General features: G+C 32.5%; 2 protein-coding genes across 4 annotated transcripts in view; one reads left to right on the plus strand and one right to left on the minus strand.

Moving 5' to 3' along the window:
* The window catches only part of LOC108915954 (protein-S-isoprenylcysteine O-methyltransferase), a 6,418-nt gene extending 3,263 nt beyond the window's left edge, over positions 1 to 3,155 (plus strand). The window contains exon 5 of the mRNA XM_018722118.1: positions 2,677 to 3,155. Coding sequence (XP_018577634.1) covers positions 2,677 to 2,853 — 177 coding nt within the window. The 3' untranslated portion in view covers positions 2,854 to 3,155. The remainder of the gene's footprint in view (positions 1 to 2,676) is intronic.
* The window catches only part of LOC108915952 (tyrosine-protein kinase PR2), a 32,990-nt gene that overhangs the window by 1,219 nt on the left and 13,633 nt on the right, over positions 1 to 18,138 (minus strand). Inside the window, exons 9-12 of one of the 3 annotated variants that reach the window (XM_023456511.1) lie at positions 14,229 to 14,291; positions 14,013 to 14,166; positions 9,100 to 9,635; positions 5,542 to 5,870 (exon numbers count right to left, since the gene is read on the minus strand). In XM_023456511.1, the coding sequence (XP_023312279.1) occupies positions 5,673 to 5,870; positions 9,100 to 9,635; positions 14,013 to 14,166; positions 14,229 to 14,291 (951 nt within the window). In that variant the 3' untranslated portion in view covers positions 5,542 to 5,672. Of the gene's footprint in view, positions 1 to 5,541; positions 5,871 to 9,099; positions 9,636 to 14,012; positions 14,167 to 14,219; positions 14,292 to 18,138 lie in introns of those variants that run through there. The other 2 variants (XM_023456510.1, XM_023456512.1) reach the window with 2 other exon arrangements.

The following is an 18,138-nucleotide window of genomic DNA, read 5'->3' on the forward strand; positions in this document are numbered from 1 at the left end:
CCACAGACCACCTAGACTGGCCGTATCTAATTCCAATGCACGGGTACCAGTGAATGCAAAATCCGGGGAAGTGGAGTGTGGAAGGCAATCTGATCGCGCGCATCTTTAAGCAGATCCGGATTAAGTAATATTTTTATTACATATTAAACATTATATTGCATCTTATGACAAATATTCAATTTTAAGTTTGTAATTCAGAAAATAGTATATTTTAGTGTCATATTAAATAAAACTACTAAATAATTTAAATATATTTATTGTCCTCTAAATAACATTAATTTATTTAATATTTGCCTTTTCGTAGATTTTACCGAATTAAATAATTTGACTTCATGATTTATTCGTACATCGATATACTTTTCACATTCAGCCCTTACAAGTTCTATTAAATGATTACAATTGTTAGGCAAATTATCAAATTGATATTCATGCAAATTTTCAAATATGTTCACATTCAGAGTTTTTTAATACATGATAAACAATTTTAATTTTCTGTAGCCTAGGTGTTCTGCTTTCATCATTATTAAAAAAATGTATTAATTTTTCTGTTGCTTGGCATATTACTATGACATCTCGAGATGGATACGTCAAACAACCGCGATCTTTAATAAAAATTGACTGTACGAATACTGTGTATTTGACATTAAATTATTTACACAGTCTTCACATTTTATTGGCTTTATTAGAGAACTTGTTACGAAACCGCCGATATATACTATAATGTACTTGCTAGTGTCCAGTCCTGTTTTTTAATAGCCTTCGCCCATCTTCGTTTTATGTCAACATTCCTTGGAAATCTAAAAATTTAAATATTAGGTTTGAAAAATCGAAGCGTACTTATTTTTTTTTTTGTCACAAAACTCTTTGATTTTTCTAATCACATTTTGCCAATTCTCCTTTTCCAGGGTGCTGAACATGAATCTGAAATTAGTTTTGTTTGCGATTTTTTCAAATGAAAAAAATATTTAATTAATAATCAGCTATCTCGAAATGATGGGAATTAGTAAAATTTCATAAAAATTTGACTCACATAAAGTAAATAATTACTAAAAATATTTTACAGTAATTCATTCATTATTTTATAATAAAAATATCACGTTAATCACTACACTATGTGGGCGAACAAAATTATAAAGCTATCCCTGGAAACTTGTGACGTCAACCGAAAAATGGCGTACATATTTACCTTTTATATATTCCTTTTTTTACTTACCTAAAGAAGGAAACTTTTCGCCTCTCTTCACCAACTCAATCACTTGTATTTATGTAATGTTTTACAATACACTTGCCCATGATAAAACGTCTAATTATCGAAATCACAGCGATGCGTACACGTCAAGTGCTAGGACACGACCGAGCGCTGGGCTCCAAATCAGGCATTGGATTTTATTATTTTGCGTCGTTTTTTTTGTCGGACAAGTATTGTTTTTTAATTATTATTTTATTCTAAAGCCAAAAATATAAAATTTATCACTTTTGTAATCGGAAAACCTAACCTGCGATGAGCGACATGTTACGGTTGTCGGACTGGAAAAAAGCGCCTGAAAATTTGTCGGACAAGGTATGGACTTCGTTTTTTAGGCAATTTTTAGTAAGTTAAAATGAAAATTGGGTGTTTTGTAATCGGAAAACCATACCGTGCTAGAGCGACATGTTGGAGATGTCGGACTCGACAATTGCGCCCTCTATTTTGTCGGACAACCCAATTTGCTTCTTATTTAACACATTGTTTTTTAATTCAAATAAAAAATTAGAGTGTTGTAATCACAAAAGAGAACTCTCCCAGAACGACAGGTTTAAGTACTCGCAGTGCAGAAAAGCGCCCTTCCCATATTCTAAAAATTTTACAGCGTGGTAGATGGTAGACTCGTTAAAATGAAGCGATCCAGACCGTTTTCATGACTTTTGTAATCAGTTTGAAAAAAGGTCGCCGGCTTGGGGACTAGTATACCTTCAATCAGCGATGCCTGCACCATATAATTGGACTTTAGTCTTAACATTTTCTTCTGGCCTCTATAGATAACTATCGCACGTATTCTCACGAGTTACTGTAAGCACTACTCCAGTGCGCTGCGAGTGGTTGTGCGCCACCTCGAAAAAACTCTTGTTCCCGATTTTCCCCTCACTTAAAAAACTTTTTCTATATNTTTACAGATTTAATGTGATAGCAGGCTTGATATTTGAAATAGAGTACTTGACCTTTCCAAGGGTAGTTCATAGTGATAGGGTAGTTTCCGGTGGCAACAAAGGGCGGCAATAGGTTTTGTAAATGAATATATATGAAACGTAAACTTTTTAAATCAAACTTAACGTGGCTTTTTAAGCTTGATTGGAGATATAAGTAATAACAGTTTTAAGGGTTGTTGACATGGTGTCTTCCGATAGTGACAAGAGGTCCGAATGTTTCTAAAAAATCAGTATAAAAGTAATGTTAACAACCTATGTCAAATATAGGGTGGTATGGAGCTAATTTTCTAAAATACATGTAACTAAGTTTTAAGGGTGGATAATATGGGGGGTGGCTTCCGATGACGGGGAAGCATTGTTTTCGTTTACAGAAGTCAGAATTTAGTTGGTAAAATCATTTTAAGAACGATTAAACGTGATATTACGGGTTTTCATTTTCGTTCAAACGAAAGTTCGGAACTTCAGGTACATCAATTTTTGACATTGTAGATCCTGTTGCTGAACCCTTTATGTCTACCCGCATATGCCGTAGCGAGTTGGCTCTTCTTCAAATCCAGGGTGTATATAGAAGAAATAACATTATTAAACTTTTTTGGACAAAATTACTGTGATTATCAACAGAAAGTCGGTACTGGCTTACCTTTTATTGAAGGATATAGGATATAAACTAAATAGGTTTTTCTTTGACAATGTAACGCTAAGATGACTGTGATGTTATATCAATGTAAATAACTGTTTCACTAAATAAGGGATTTTTTTTATCAAAAAAAAGTCAGATAAACAAACAATAAGTATAAAATGTAAGTTATCAACAAATTGATTAAAATGGTGTGTCCAACCTACTTCAGCTTAGTGAACGATGTTTTAACATTAACACAACATTATCAGTTGTGGTTGGACGGTTCTGCTAATGGTTTGTCATAATTCAGCCTTGCGTCAAATCTTGTCATAATAAAAAGTCATAAGTTTGAAAGGTTTTATAATATCTACTGGAACGTTATATGTTATGTACAGAGATAACCCTAGTTATGTCAAATTTGTCAAATCAAATCTGTTTGGTAAACACAACTCCAAAATGTGAACTGAAAAAATATCCAGCGGAGGAAGAAAGTGCTACTCCCTAAGATCAAAAATAGTCTGTAACTAACCTCTTGAATGCTTATGACGTATATAGTATAGTACGACAGGTTTAAGTACTCGCAGTGCGGAAAAGCGCCCTTCCCATATTCTAAAAATTTTACAGCGTGGTAGATGGTAGACTCGTTAAAATGAAGCGATCCAGACCGTTTTCATGACTTTTGTAATCAGTTTGAAAAAAGGTCGCCGGCTTGGGGACTAGTATACCTTCAATCAGCGATGCCTGCACCATATAATTGGACTTTAGTCTTAACATTTTCTTCTGGCCTCTATAGATAACTATCGCACGTATTCTCACGAGTTACTGTAAGCACTACTCCAGTGCGCTGCGAGTGGTTGTGCGCCACCTCGAAAAAACTCTTGTTCCCGATTTTCCCCTCACTTAAAAAACTTTTTCTATATTCTTGATATAAAGCATTGTTTAAACCATTTATCCAAAAATCGATTATTTCAAAATTCTAGTGGCTTTATCCCTTAACCCTTTCGCTGCGTGATACGTCTGAACATAGCTACCGCACCGTGAGCGAACGTTTACCGCGTGCGAGTATACTCATCTGGAGCAGTTACACTAATTATATTATTACATTATGTTGTGTTAAATTAAAATATGTATGAAGGTTTCAAAATAATTGTAATAGTTTAGTTATTAATATTTTATTATAAAGCATCCATCACTACGCTCCTCAATCTCAAACTCGTCGCCGCTATCACTCCTCGCTAAAATTTCTTCCAGTTCTTTGTCAATTTTTTAGATATTTTTGCGATTTTAAATAAAATACAGTATATCGACAGCCCTACTAAAACTGAAAAAGAGATGAACAATCTTGGCATTATTACCAGTACCTCCTTCCATAAAAATAATTGCCACAATCGCTATAAGCTCCGCCCGCAAAAACTCCCTATACCAATTGCAACAACCGAGTCACTAATACGCATAGTTACGAATATATACGGTTTGAGCAGCCTGATTCAATTTTATTCATGCGAATTAATTCGTCTGGAACAGTGAGTCCTATAAATTTTTAGCGAATAAACTCGTCTGGAGCAGTGAAAGGGTTAAATCAATTTAGTTATGTTGCAAAAATATAAATTAAAATAAGTTTGAAGTATATCAACTCCCAGAACTCAGACTACTAAAATGAAAGTGGTAATCAAGATACTGTATTTTATAGCTTTTACATAAATTATTTTTGAGATTGGTCGAAGAATTTTACATAATTTGTCTTCAAAAAATTGCAAATTTCGCCAAAAGTTTGCTTTTGCATTTTTTATAAGAATTAAGAATCTAGAATTTAAAATAATAAATAAGTTTATTTAAAAAATCTTGCACTAATTTTATTTTTATATTGGGACTTCTTCAACTATTCTTAAAATCGATATTATCACAAAATTACCTAAAGCCACTAGTGGTATAGTTAATGAAGTTTTATTTTTTGTTTTCACAATTTTGGAAACGGCATAAATTTTGAAAAGACATCTGTGCCTCAAGATAGGTAACAGTGATAATTATAACTAAGTACTAAATGCAATAATTTCTGAAAACTTGGAAAAGGGCATTACTAGTAGAAAATAATTAATACTTATGTTCTTTAGGATAAGAATTTTTTATACTGTATTTTGAAAAATATTTCAAATTTTTTTTTGGTATATTTCCCATTAATTCAGTTTTAATTTAAAATTGTCCAAGGTGTGTAACAAATATTTTTTTTCTTTAACTGCTCATATTTTCTATAATAACTAATTTAGAAAATGGAAAGAGTTAAATTATTTTATTGTCGCAGGATTCCTAATCCACACAACCGTATATTTTTATATTTATTTACTGACAATTGTATTTTTTAAAGATTGCTTCACATAAATGTTATATAATTTTTTTTATTATACAGGGTCCCAGAAGAATTGAGACAATAAACCAAAATTAACTTTGTCTAAAGACTTCTTATCTGATATGTATTTTTGTTTAATAAAGTGTAGTACAATATATTTCTATTTTTAGTGTCGCACCACTTTGGTCACTTCATAACTTTCTCATTTTTTAATACAAAACGGCCTTTCTTAGAATAATAACTGACTGACATTTGCTTTATATTTATTATATAACAGATACTTACCTAGCTTAATTAATTTATTTCTATTTATGTAAGTTTTTATTATATTCCTGTATATATTTTTATAGTATTAAGGATATTTTGTAAATGACGCTTAATTAAAGATAATATAAAAATTTATTGTGTGTATAAATATGTTAGTTCTCAACATAATCAATATTATTAATATAAATAGATTATTGGCAAGATAATAATAAATAAAAAATTTCCAAAAACTTAATAGAACAAAAAATAAGTATATTACACTTGCGTTACTTCGCCGTCTTGTTGCAGAATCCACTGAGCAGCTCTCGTAATGTCCCACATCGAGTTCTCCAAAGCATTGAAACAAGCACTTAAGTCTGCACTTACAACATTTTGAAGTTTCAAAATTTTGATTGCTTTCATTACATCCCAATCAGATTGATCAAGCGCTTGAAGACATTTCTCCGTTGTTACCTGCCAAATATACAATGAGTAAAAAAAAGTTACAATGGTTATTTCAAATATAGCATATTCTGAAAATTCTTAAAAACGTGCGACTAATAAAATCACTGAATAACAAATTAAAAAATTCAATTTGAATACCTATCTGTGTAATAAATATAGACTGCTATCGAGATTAATTGAACAAACTTAAAATTTGATTTTAGCTTATTTTAGATTTATTGAAGTTTGGTAAAAGTAATAATCTGAAAGTAACATTTTACAATATTTTTTTTTAGAAAAATCACTAGGAATGAAATGAAGTTGTCTGACTTCCAACATACCCACTGGCCTTAAATTTCTGGGGTTCTTAGTGGTAGTTGATCTTCAGCACTGTTCGACATATTTTTTATATTCGAGATCAGCAGATTTTGACCTTTAATTACACAAATCATTTGGTCAGGCTTCATTACTCCACGCCAAATGTTCAAATATTTAGAAAATATAAAACTTGCCTAAATTTCAACATAAGAGGCTTTTTTATATTTGAATCACTCGAATGCAAATCTTCAATTTGGCAAATTAATTATGTAACACCCTGTATACAGTTGGAGTAACAGATTAGTATAAAGACAGAAGTAAAATATTTGTTTCTGTGTTATTGGTTTTTGCACAGCATAAGTAAACCAACAGTTTCACTCTGTCGCCACTTTGATCTCATTCTGCCGGAAAATGTAGTAAAACAGGTATAGTCTTTCCGATATCAATTGTAGAACCAAGAGGATGACAGTATGTATCAGGTTCGGTCGCTGACGCAGCAACTCGGCATTGAAATATTTGAAAAACTTGTTCCCATATTTATTTAGCTATACAGGTCTGGTCGAACTAAATGTGGTAGAAATGTATAAGCCCAGTTGAAGAATGTGAGCGCGGGCAAACAAATTACAAATCCAGTTACATTGGGCCACTGAGCAATAAATCTCAGCCGTTGACAAGTGGTCAACAAATTGCCGAGCAGTGCAGTGCAGCAATGCGGAATTTGGTGTGATTCAGGTAATTTTAATTTATTATAGGCACCTTCTATTAATCATTACATGACATTTTAGAGACCTTTTGAAACGGAACAAAATGAAATTTACCATCAATATAATAAAATTGTTTGAAGACATAAATATGTAATTATAACATGTTGTTGGCCAAATGAACATATAATAGAAATTTTCTGCACACTATATATAAATTAATATAATTTTTTACCTTTATCAGAAAACTTTTTTAGGGACGCCTATAAAACTCATTAATTTTATTGTCAGGCGTTTTCTTACATGTTCAACTGACTTTGGAAAGACTATAATGATCTCGATAAACAAACTAGGATGTGAATTAATTTTGAGGATTTACAATAGACGTAACTTATGCTACCTCGCATCGGACACTTCTGTAACTATATTCATGTGAAAGCTCTATCATTTGTCTTTACTTTTTATTGTGTCATTTTACTGAAGCGTAAACAACACACTTTTTCTTAGATCTGAAGATAACAAAACATGATTTGCGGGAAGTTTTACTTTTCCTGTTTAATTCAAAGAAAAGTGCTGCTGAAAGTCATCAAGTGCTGTTGGAAACTTACGGTGAACATACTTCTCGATAAAAACGTGTGAGTATTGATTCTGACATTTTAGAAGTGGCAACAGTTGACAAAGAGCGCCTTGGCCAAACAAAAAAGTTTGAAGATGAACTTACTGAATCGTTGAATATTGATCGCAAAACAGTTTTCAAACATTTAAATGTTCTCGGTATGATTCAAAGGCAAGAAAATTGGATGCCATACGAATTGAAGCTGAGAAATATTAAATGGCGATTTTTCACATGTGAATAGTTACTTCAACAGCAGAAAAGAAAAGGTTTTTTTGCATCATATCATCACTGGCAATGAAAAATGGATACACTATGATAATCTCAAGCATAGAAAATCGTGAGGTTTGCTTGGTCATATATCAACATTGACAGCAAGGCAGATATCCATGGTTCCAAACTCATGCTCTGTATTTGGTGTTCTGTACAATGAGCTACTTCAACTGATGAAACCATCACTGATGAATGCTACTGAACATAATTGATGCATTTAAGCTGTGTGCTGAAGGAAAATCAGCCACAATTCACAAAGTAATTCTTCAAGATGACAAAGCTCAACTACGTTTCCCATGGAGTCAAAAAATACTTAAGTACCATTACTACAATACATTACCAAATATTACTCCAAAAGATTACTACTTTTTCCAATTCATGGAACACTGCCTGGTTAAGAAACGCTTCCAATCTTACGAAGATATAAAAAATTGGGTCGATTGAAAAAAAGATGAGTTGTTCTTTTGATACAGAATCCATATCCTGACAGAAAGATGGGAAATTTGAAAAATAATGTACACAATTTTTTATAATAGCCTTGAATTTTAAAAAAAAATCCCTCAAAATTAATTCACAGTAATATAATTCACTAATATAATTTAAAAATACTAAAATTAATTTGAACTGATTCATTACTTTTTTAATCATTTTAGGTAGTTTATTCGTTATTTGTTGTCACGTGTTATGTTATAAGTTATAGGGAATATCAGAAGCACTTTAAGGGAGAGTAAACTTAAAAGCATCATACCAGTAACATATTTGTTGCTTGTACGATGTACCTATACTGATGTTATAGAACGTTCAACGTTAATGAGATTCTCAAATAAAAAGAATCTAAATGTCTCCAATCGATAATTGGTATAATTATATTTTACATCAAAATGTTAGAGTATGTATTAAAATTGACGAAAACTAAAATTCGTACAGTTCTAAAGATGTAATAAAACAACGAAACATCGACAATTATTAAACCGGTTTTGTTTTCATAAAATTTACCTGCACTGCACCTAACATCCCGAATGACTAACAAATTTGAAATAAATATATTAAAGTCGGTAAGCTTTTTGATGTAAAATATTTATTTTATCGTATAGACCAGGGCCAATCTATCGAAATATCCCACTTCTTTTTGCTGGAATACCTTCAATACAACTCGCATAATAAAACATTTTTGCAATTTTGAAAATGTTCTGAACCTCGCCCAGATCTAGGGATCTACACTTTCATTATGTGAGTTGTACTGAAAGTAATCCAGCAAAAATTTGCTTGCCCCCTCTCACATGCACCTCAAAACAGATCCGCCCTGGTCTAATATTAGAACCAAATAAATTTATGATACTGTACGTTTACTTACATCTTTTCCCAAAACTTTGGACATAATTCTAACTTCATCGGAGTCATTTCCTCTGGTCCTAGAGCTGGGTTTCGTGTTAGCAAACTTCAGAAGATCTTCGCAGCTAACGTGATGGCTATGAATTTTTTCGTCATCGTTCTTCAAACCCCCAAATTCGTTTATGCCATCTACCACATCTTGTTCTGCCGGAATTTCATCCAGAGCATTTAAGTTTGATTCGATTTGCTCTTCGAAGTGTTGAGATTCTGGAATTTTTTGACTGATTTGAGGAACGTTATTGGTGTAAACAGGTTCTGGTTTTTGAAATGGATCACTAGTGCTCACGGGGGGCGGAGAGGCAGTGTTCACTTTATCCAACGTTCGCTGGAGACTAGTAGGGGGTATTATTAATGGGTGCTTCCGGGTATGCCTTGCCTTCGCTGTTAAAAGAACTTTGTTGCGATCTCTAGGTGGTAGAGGTATAGGATTCTCTTCTCTTAGACGTTCAATTTTTGGGGTTATACTGTGTTGTCTTGGTAGCGTTGCATGTGAAAAATCTAGAAACATGTTTAAAAGAAAATTATAGATAATTGAAAATAATTATAAATTTTCAATCACAATTTTTATCTATAATGCTCTTTAACTGTCGCAGATACAGGGTGGTCAATTAGTGTGAGAACAAAGTACAATGGCTCTATTATTATTCAAGATACAAAAAAGTTGTTTGCTCTTTCATAAAAATTACTAAACATTTATTTAATGCATTTTTTGTTTTATATAATTGTGTTAACATGTGCTACTGTTTTATCTTGTCCTGTTTTTTGTTAGTTTAGCATCGTCTCACTTCATCCTTCATTGATTTTAACCTAGCATATTTCAACAATTGTAGAGAGAAGTTACTGTTTTGAACAAATAATGCTTATTTGAATTATTTGGAAGGGTGGTTACTCGCAACTATAGTTAACGTTAGGATATGATGTAGAATAGGAGAAAAATTTCTAAAAATATTTTTGATTGTTGTCTAAACAGACAATGATCTGCATTTTATAATATTTCATGCAATCACTAATATATTTTTCTAAGTATACTTAGCTAATATAATAAATGCTTCTACCATTTTTGGTATTACAAATTAACTCGGAGAAGCGCATACATCGCATTAAATAAATATATTTTTATATACAGGGTGAGTTATTAATAATGGTACACAGCTTAATGGCAGACTGTTACCGCCAAAATATAGCGATTGAACCAAACATGCCTTAGTCAATTGTTGTCTTTGTTCTACAGGGTGTTATAGTTGAAAAATTATTTTTAATTTTTTGCTGTATTTCAAGTATGTATGGGCCAATTGTTTTGAAAATTTGTAAAGAATCTCAAAAACTTAAAATGTCTGTATCTCGAAAACGGTTAAGTGTATCGATTTGTAACAAGTATACCTTTTTTATTTAGAATTGAACGTAGTTCAATAATTTCTAGTTAAAAAATTAAAAACTGTAAAATACAAAACGTTGGACATATTTTTACGTTGAAAAGACAGTATAACAAGCACCCCCTAGACGTGACCCCAACACTGTTTGCATATTTGTATTTGCCACCTCAAAAAATGTAAAACTACAATTTTTCAACTTTAACACTGTAGAACAAAAATGAGCTAAGGCATATTTGGCTCAAAACCTATATTTTGACGTTAACAATCTGTCATTAAGCTGCATTATTAATGACTCACCCTGTATACACATGTGCAATGTTTTATTCTTATATATTTTGTAAATGTGAAAAATAGTAAATTGTACAGGGTGTAACTTCGAGTGAAGGCTGCCTTTGACTTTGTTGTAAAAACATTGTTTTAAATATTTTTTTGTAATTTTCATACCCCACCACTGGACAAGCTAGTTTAACCTCAAACAACTACGCGCGTCAGCCGCTAGCGACTCCTAATTGGGAGGTACGGCATGCACTGTTGTCACCTCTCATTTCACTTAATATAGGTACATGTCTTTTCATATTACAGAGAAATTAAACAATGCACACACAAACATGCCATACCATTGCTAAGTGCTGAAATAAATAACTTTATAAGGTTATACACTTACATTACACAAGACACTTCACGAAGCAACATTTTAAGTTTTACCATAAAATTAAACTTAATATAAAAATTGCCTACCATATTACAAACACCTTCTTATAAATCAATAAAAAACTAAAATGCCTTAAACATTGGCCATCAGATGGATTGACAGTATGTAGTTTCCCTAAACTAAGTTAGTGTCAGAGGTCAATAATACTGAGATTCAAAAACTAAACACAGTGCTTTAAAAAACAGCAACAAATACTTTTTATTCAAAACTTGCAATGTTTAAAAATATTTCAAATCTATCAGATTGGCGAGTAGTTTTATTTACTTTTTAATAAGTGCATTTTATAAAATAGCAGTCATACAAATGCAATTGCTTTTTGTCTTCTTCTAAGGCCTTCTGGAAATCCAAATGAGTCCTGGATTGACATCCCATCCTCTGCTGGCTCTCCATGGATAGGCTCGAAGAATGTTTTTATTTACTTATTATTATATATTTTTTATATATGTTGGTTTGAAGGTTTTGATTATTTTTTTTATTTGTTATTTTGTTTTGTTTTTGTTTCTATATTTTTTGTTAGTTTGCTTTTGTTTTGGTTTTCTTTACATATTCTTTAATTTATTTTCTTTTTTCACCTCTCTTTTGTTTAATTTGTTTACTTTTTTTTTACTTTATTATTTTTTTACATTTTAATTTCTCTTTTGCAAGTAGAAATCGGGAAGCGGAAAGGTAGGTTTGAAATTAAAGATTTATTTAAACGAAAAACCAAAAGTGCTGCAAGAGTACGAATTTTTTTTGTAGGTATCGCTGGTACGACAGCGATGCGATTGATTTTTTTTCAGTGTGCTGAGAGCCTCAGCGATATAGCGCTTGTACTGTCTAAATGCGGAGTGAGCTTTCTAGACCGGGACGCCCCGGCTTTTATATGCTCGCCCGAGGTAGAGCGAGGCTCCGCCCACCGTTGCATGCAAGGTAACGTCACCACGACATTTTACAAAAATATTTTCCACTGCATCTTTCTTCTCTGTCACTACATTGGTTTCATACAATTAGTTCAATAGGTAACAACAGACACACAACCCAATGGCAGTGTAGATAAGAGGTTAAATGCAGTTTAAAAAAAAAACGATTTATAATACAACCAGTCATTTGATAAAAAAAATAATTCAGATTAATATTCTGCCTAAAAAATTACCCCTACTTAAAGTTACACCCTGTATATGACAGCACTGCAACAAAATGTAGATTATTTTTACCCATTTTTGCTAAAAAAAATTCACATGTTAAAGGATTATTGGCAATGGATTGTCCAAAAACCAATAGATCAAGGATATTCTATCTAAAAAAAATTAACTGCTATGTTTTCTTATACTACCTTATATATTTGCAAATAATTTTAAAATGATATATGATCCCTTTAACTTTTATTTGAATATTTATTTTTTTGTATTTTGAATAATAGTAGTTTCTCCACATCATTTTGAAATTAATAGCTCTGAATTGTTTTATATGCTATAAACTAAATAAATACAAGATAAACTAAAACTGTAATTGATTTTTCTTTTTAACAAAACATTAAAAAAATCAATATTTCACTTCTGTCCCTGTGCTTAATTGAAAAAAGTTAAAATTAATTTTAATGTGAAATGAAGTCAGGAACAAAACTGGAACGTAGTACTAGAAAAGGTTTCAGTAAAAACAAAACCACGAACAAGAACGAAAGAGGGATAAGATACAAAAGGAAAAATTTTCACAAACAATTCATAATGCACATATACTTGACAGTATTGTTTTACCTTCCAATAGCGTTCATAAGTGCCAAAATACTCTATTCTTGGATTCTCTGTTTACTGAAGAATTCTTTTTAATTGGTGTAGTCGGTGAGAAACGATTTCGTATTTCATCGTTTCTCAAATCCCAAATCAAAATTCTTCTTTGAACTTTAAAACAAAACAAAAATATCAATGAGGACTTAAATTTGTTTTTGTTTGCCTTTACTTACAATGCCATAATATTGATTTTTGATATATCACAAAGATGGGACATATCTTATTTTAGGTGGATGTAAAAAATTAAAAGGAGACTCGTGTCAGGAGTTAGCTGAAGTTGCAGAATCATAAGGAGTTGATCACACAATTTTGAAACATTTGAAAGCATTAAGAATGATTCAAAAGCAAGGACGAGTTGAAACCGAGAGACTTCAAGCGACGTCTTTGCACGTGTGAACAGCTACTACAATAGCAGAAGAAGGTTTTCTGCATTGTATCGGCCATGCATCATGGGAGATTGGTATCGATTACTATTAATGTGTTTGAGTCAAGCATTGAAGAAAAAATGGCCGCTGTACAAGCAGAGACACAACAAAATGAATGTGGAGCATAGCAATGCTCAGCCACATGTTGAAATGCTCCATCCGCCATAATTGCCAGACATTGCCCCTTCTGATTATCACTTGTTTCAATCGATGACACGTGGCCTGGCTGACCAGCACTTTAGTCTTATGAAAATGCCAAAAAATTAGTGAACTGTTGGATAGCCCCAAAAGACGTGTCGCTTTTCCGACATGGAATTAAAATGCTGTCAGAAAGATGGGAAAATGTAGTGGCTAGCGATATGGACAATATCTTCAAAAAACAGCAAGAACTTATTGAGCATACCATTAATAATTAATAGCTCCATTATTTTGTACCTTTTATATAGGTGATTTTTGGTCAAATTACCTATTTTTACAAATTTTCCGTTACAAAAAAAATGCATCAACTTTGAAAACACTGTATGAAACAATAAACACACGAATGTCATTGTTACACGCTGTAATTTTCAAATACGGACAATGTTCAGTACAAAACTTACCTTGTGAACCATTTAAATTATCCGGAATTGAATTTCTGGCAGAACTATGCAGTTTAGGAGGAAGAGTACTACTGGCTAAACTGGCCGATCTGTTCCTGGTATTTATTACGGGTTGACCAGAACGTAAAATCCTTAACGGGTTTGTCACCATCAACTAAAATTAACAAGTTTTAGCATTTACAGTCCGTCAAATAATATATATGTTACCTGCGTTACCTCATTGGTTGGGCTCTCTACAAGACCTTGGTACGCCAAGTGTGCCTCTTGTGTAACTTTAGACTAAAGGGAAAAATAAACAATAAACAAACTAAAAAAGGTAATAAAAAGAAAAACAAGGTGAAGGAGTAAATAAGTACAACAGTTTAAAAAGTGCATGTTGCTCTAACATTATAGGAGGGAATGTCGCGCTTATCTTAGTGATGTATATAGATATAAATATTAATATAGATGTGTATAACAAAGTTTTAGTATAATATAAACTAGTATAAAAATGCATATTTACAAACTAGAATCAGAACTTGTAGAATTTGATGAACGTTGACATCTAGTTACAGAAGTGGGGGACAATCCGCTCAAAATGCTATTACTTGGCGGCGGAGACCTCCCCATTGCTTTGATATTAAATGACGGTTTCAGGAATGGATTTGTCGACCGTTTTATCATCTCGGAACGAATACTACTATTTGAACTTGTTAACCGTGAAAACCTCCTCCGCCTCCGCCAATCCAAATCCACCGAGCCTATACTAATGCAATCACTGTCACTTGAACTGGATTCGTAGGCTCTAGGATTATAAGATTGACGCCTACGATTTCGGTCTTTAATACTACGACCATTCCTCTTTTTAAAAGGTTCCTGTGTTTCGCTAAAGCTTAATGTACGCGGCCTTTCGAAAAAGTCTTTAGATTTATCTGGCTGATTCTCTAATTGAATTTTTTGAAAATTATCATCCACTATATCAGTCTTGTAATAAATATACGATGTTTCGAAATACTGTGAACCATTCGCATTAAATGGGACGTTGTCTCTATAAAATTTTCGATTCGAATCCAGCCTATAGCGAGGATCAGTGTATGTTTTCCTAGACATACTCTCAGATTTTATCAATGTTCTATCCCTATATTGCGCGTGAGGCCTGTAATAGTTATCCTCAAACGATAAATTTTGAAATTGACTTTCAAAATCGAACGGTTGATGCATATAATTATCATTATTATAGTTACTCAAATTACGACACGAACTGTGTGGAACACGAGCAGAAGGAAAAGGCCGTGATAGCAGTTCTCTAGATTTGGCAAAATAAAATTCGGCAGATGCCTTGTCCCACAAAGGCAAACGAAGAGTCTGATTGGATATTTCATCGAGGGACGAGGGAGAACTCATAAACTTCTAAATAATTCGTGGAAGTTAAATTAAAGAAATTAAAATAACAAGGGAAAAGGTAGAGGGAAAAAAATTCAGTGTTAGTATGTGTACAAAACAAAGATTAATTTAATCAATATTAACGAGAATAAATCTAACAAAACATAATGTAACCAGTGGTGGTTCGTTTATTTTATCAATAGAAGTGGTATGTCAAAAATAAAGAATAGTTTCTCTCATCCAAATTTAAGAATATCTTCTTATGTAAAGATTTGCGTTTGGAGCACTTATATTTAAGGTTTAGGTTTAGGGTTTTTAGAAAAAAAATTACATATAAATGTTTTCTAAACATACGAAGATACTGAAGTTAATTTAAAAGCTAACCATGAAATCAAGAGATGATTTTCATTAAAAATAGAATTAGTTTTTCAGAGCTGACAAAAATATTTTATTCCAGTTTTGTGGTTTAATTTTTTAAGAAAATGTATTCAGCATATTTACATTGATATACAGTCCAGCTATTAAGTTCTAAGACTGATTTTATAAATGATAAATATGTGAAACTATCTATGTGCAGTCAATGGAACTACGTAGTGGGAAGCCTTCCGAGCGACTAAACAAAATTTCATCAATATATGTGTATCTGCAAGTTATAATGTTTTGTGTGAAGTGAGTTTTAATATGAGTTGTCATGGAAACGCACACTGAACAGGTGCAGCAATTCAGATCTCTTTTAAAGTAAAACAGCCACGGAAACTTATTAACTGTTACAAACGGTGTACAGTGAGGAGTGTGTATCATGTCCGTCTGTCTTCCTGTGATTCGGGATGTTCCGTGATGGAAACCGACGAAGGAAAACATCAAAGCAGTGCACTCTGCACTGAAATAGGATCGTCCATCAATTGTAAACGATCTGCCAACATTCTGATGGTTAATCGACGATCAAACTTTAGCGCAGAGCACAAAGCTTTGATGTTTTCATTCGTTCAACTTGTTCAGAAATTTCCCGTCCTCTCGTCATAGTGCACATTGTCCCATCTATTAGAAAACCTCCCGAACCACAGGAACAAATTTGAATGTGATATGCACTCCTCACCGTACACCATTTGTAACAGGTGATATGTTTCCGAGGCTGTTTTATGAGCTTTAAAACAGACTGATTGCTGTACACTGTTCAATGTGCATATCCATGACAACTGTCAAAAACTCACTTCATGTAAAATGTTATATCTTTATGGTAGCTATACATACAGTGTAGGAAAGTACCGATGGTCTATCAGAAGTTACGTGAGAGCGATAAAGTAAGCCATAGAAATCCATGTGATAGACAAGGATGGCTATAATGAAGGCGTTTAATAGTCAACGCCCATTTCGCCCTTCCACAAATAAGAAGTGGATCTTATTTGTGGAAGGGCGAAATGGGTGTTGACTATTAGACGCCTTCATTATAGCCATCCTTGTCTATCACATGAATTTCTACGGCTTAATTTATCGCTCTCACCTAACTTCTGATAGACCATCGGTACTTTCCTACACTGTATACTAACAAAATTTTGTTCAGTCGGTCTGAAGGCTTCACACTATGTAGATCCGTTGATTGCACATAGATAGAAAACTTAATAGCCGGACTTAATTTTCCCTCAATAAATGCCAGTTTACCAACACAAATGGTACCACCTATTTTCTGTTATTTTTTGAGACATAAAGAATGCATAAAAAGAGAAATTATATAAAATAATCAAAGTTTACTGAAGTTGTGAAAACAATTGAACATCACTACAGAGAAACGAGCTTAATACGGATCGTTTTTAATGGAACCTCCTATATATTTTTGCATATTTGAACATTTACATTTTGATTAGTGTTGTAAGGTTTGATGTGTATATCCCTAATAATAAAAGAGTCACAGGTGTGATCAAGAGTGTACCACACTGTATGAAAGAAAGACTAACGAACAAACGGTCACCTAACAAATAGTCACAAGTTCTGTCTAACATGTTAGATTTGAGACATAAGTCCATGTCTCAATAGAGCTTTCATATCTTGATATTTGCATTCGTTAGTTAAGTAAAAAATCTTCCCAAATATTTCCTTTGAAGTTATGCATGTATTTTATTGTCTTTAGTTTAAGTTAAAATTTCGTATATAAAAAGACACTTTTGGGAATTGAAATTTTCTTTATAAATTTCAAATCTAACTTGGTAATCCGCAATCAAGGATTAACGGACGCAAATTAACGGATGCTTCCTCTTTTTTAAATAATCGCGAAACTGTTGAATATAAGTATAGGAAACCTCAATATTACTCATCGCAGAATTTAATTCTACATGTTCCTGACTAATAAAGTTGTTGGTGATCCATTTGAAAAAAAAAAAAAAGTTATAAATCTTTGAAAATTACTGTAGTGGCCACAAAATTTTGAGAACCCTGTGCATAGATGGGTCAAATGTGGCACATTTTCTATGAATACATAACATATACTACTAATAATGTAAGTATGACATTTCCAGCTATACAGATGTTAAGAGATATTTAATATTAATCGTGATATTGCACCTCAGTTTTTAAAAAAATTTAAATATTTCAAAAACCATCAATTTTCAAGACATGGTGACAGAAGTCCCTCAAAATAAGTCCTAGAATAGATAAATGATATAAAAAATGGGGTATTCCATTTAAAATAACGGAGATGAGGTCATTTCTGGCAAAATCGGAAGTACCCCACACTTGAAAATATTTCAGTTAAAAAGAATGAATTGAACCC

Source organism: Anoplophora glabripennis, unplaced genomic scaffold (assembly GCF_000390285.2).
Source record: "Anoplophora glabripennis isolate ALB-LARVAE unplaced genomic scaffold, Agla_2.0 scaffold1674, whole genome shotgun sequence".
NCBI classification, from domain to species: Eukaryota; Metazoa; Arthropoda; class Insecta; order Coleoptera; family Cerambycidae; genus Anoplophora; species Anoplophora glabripennis.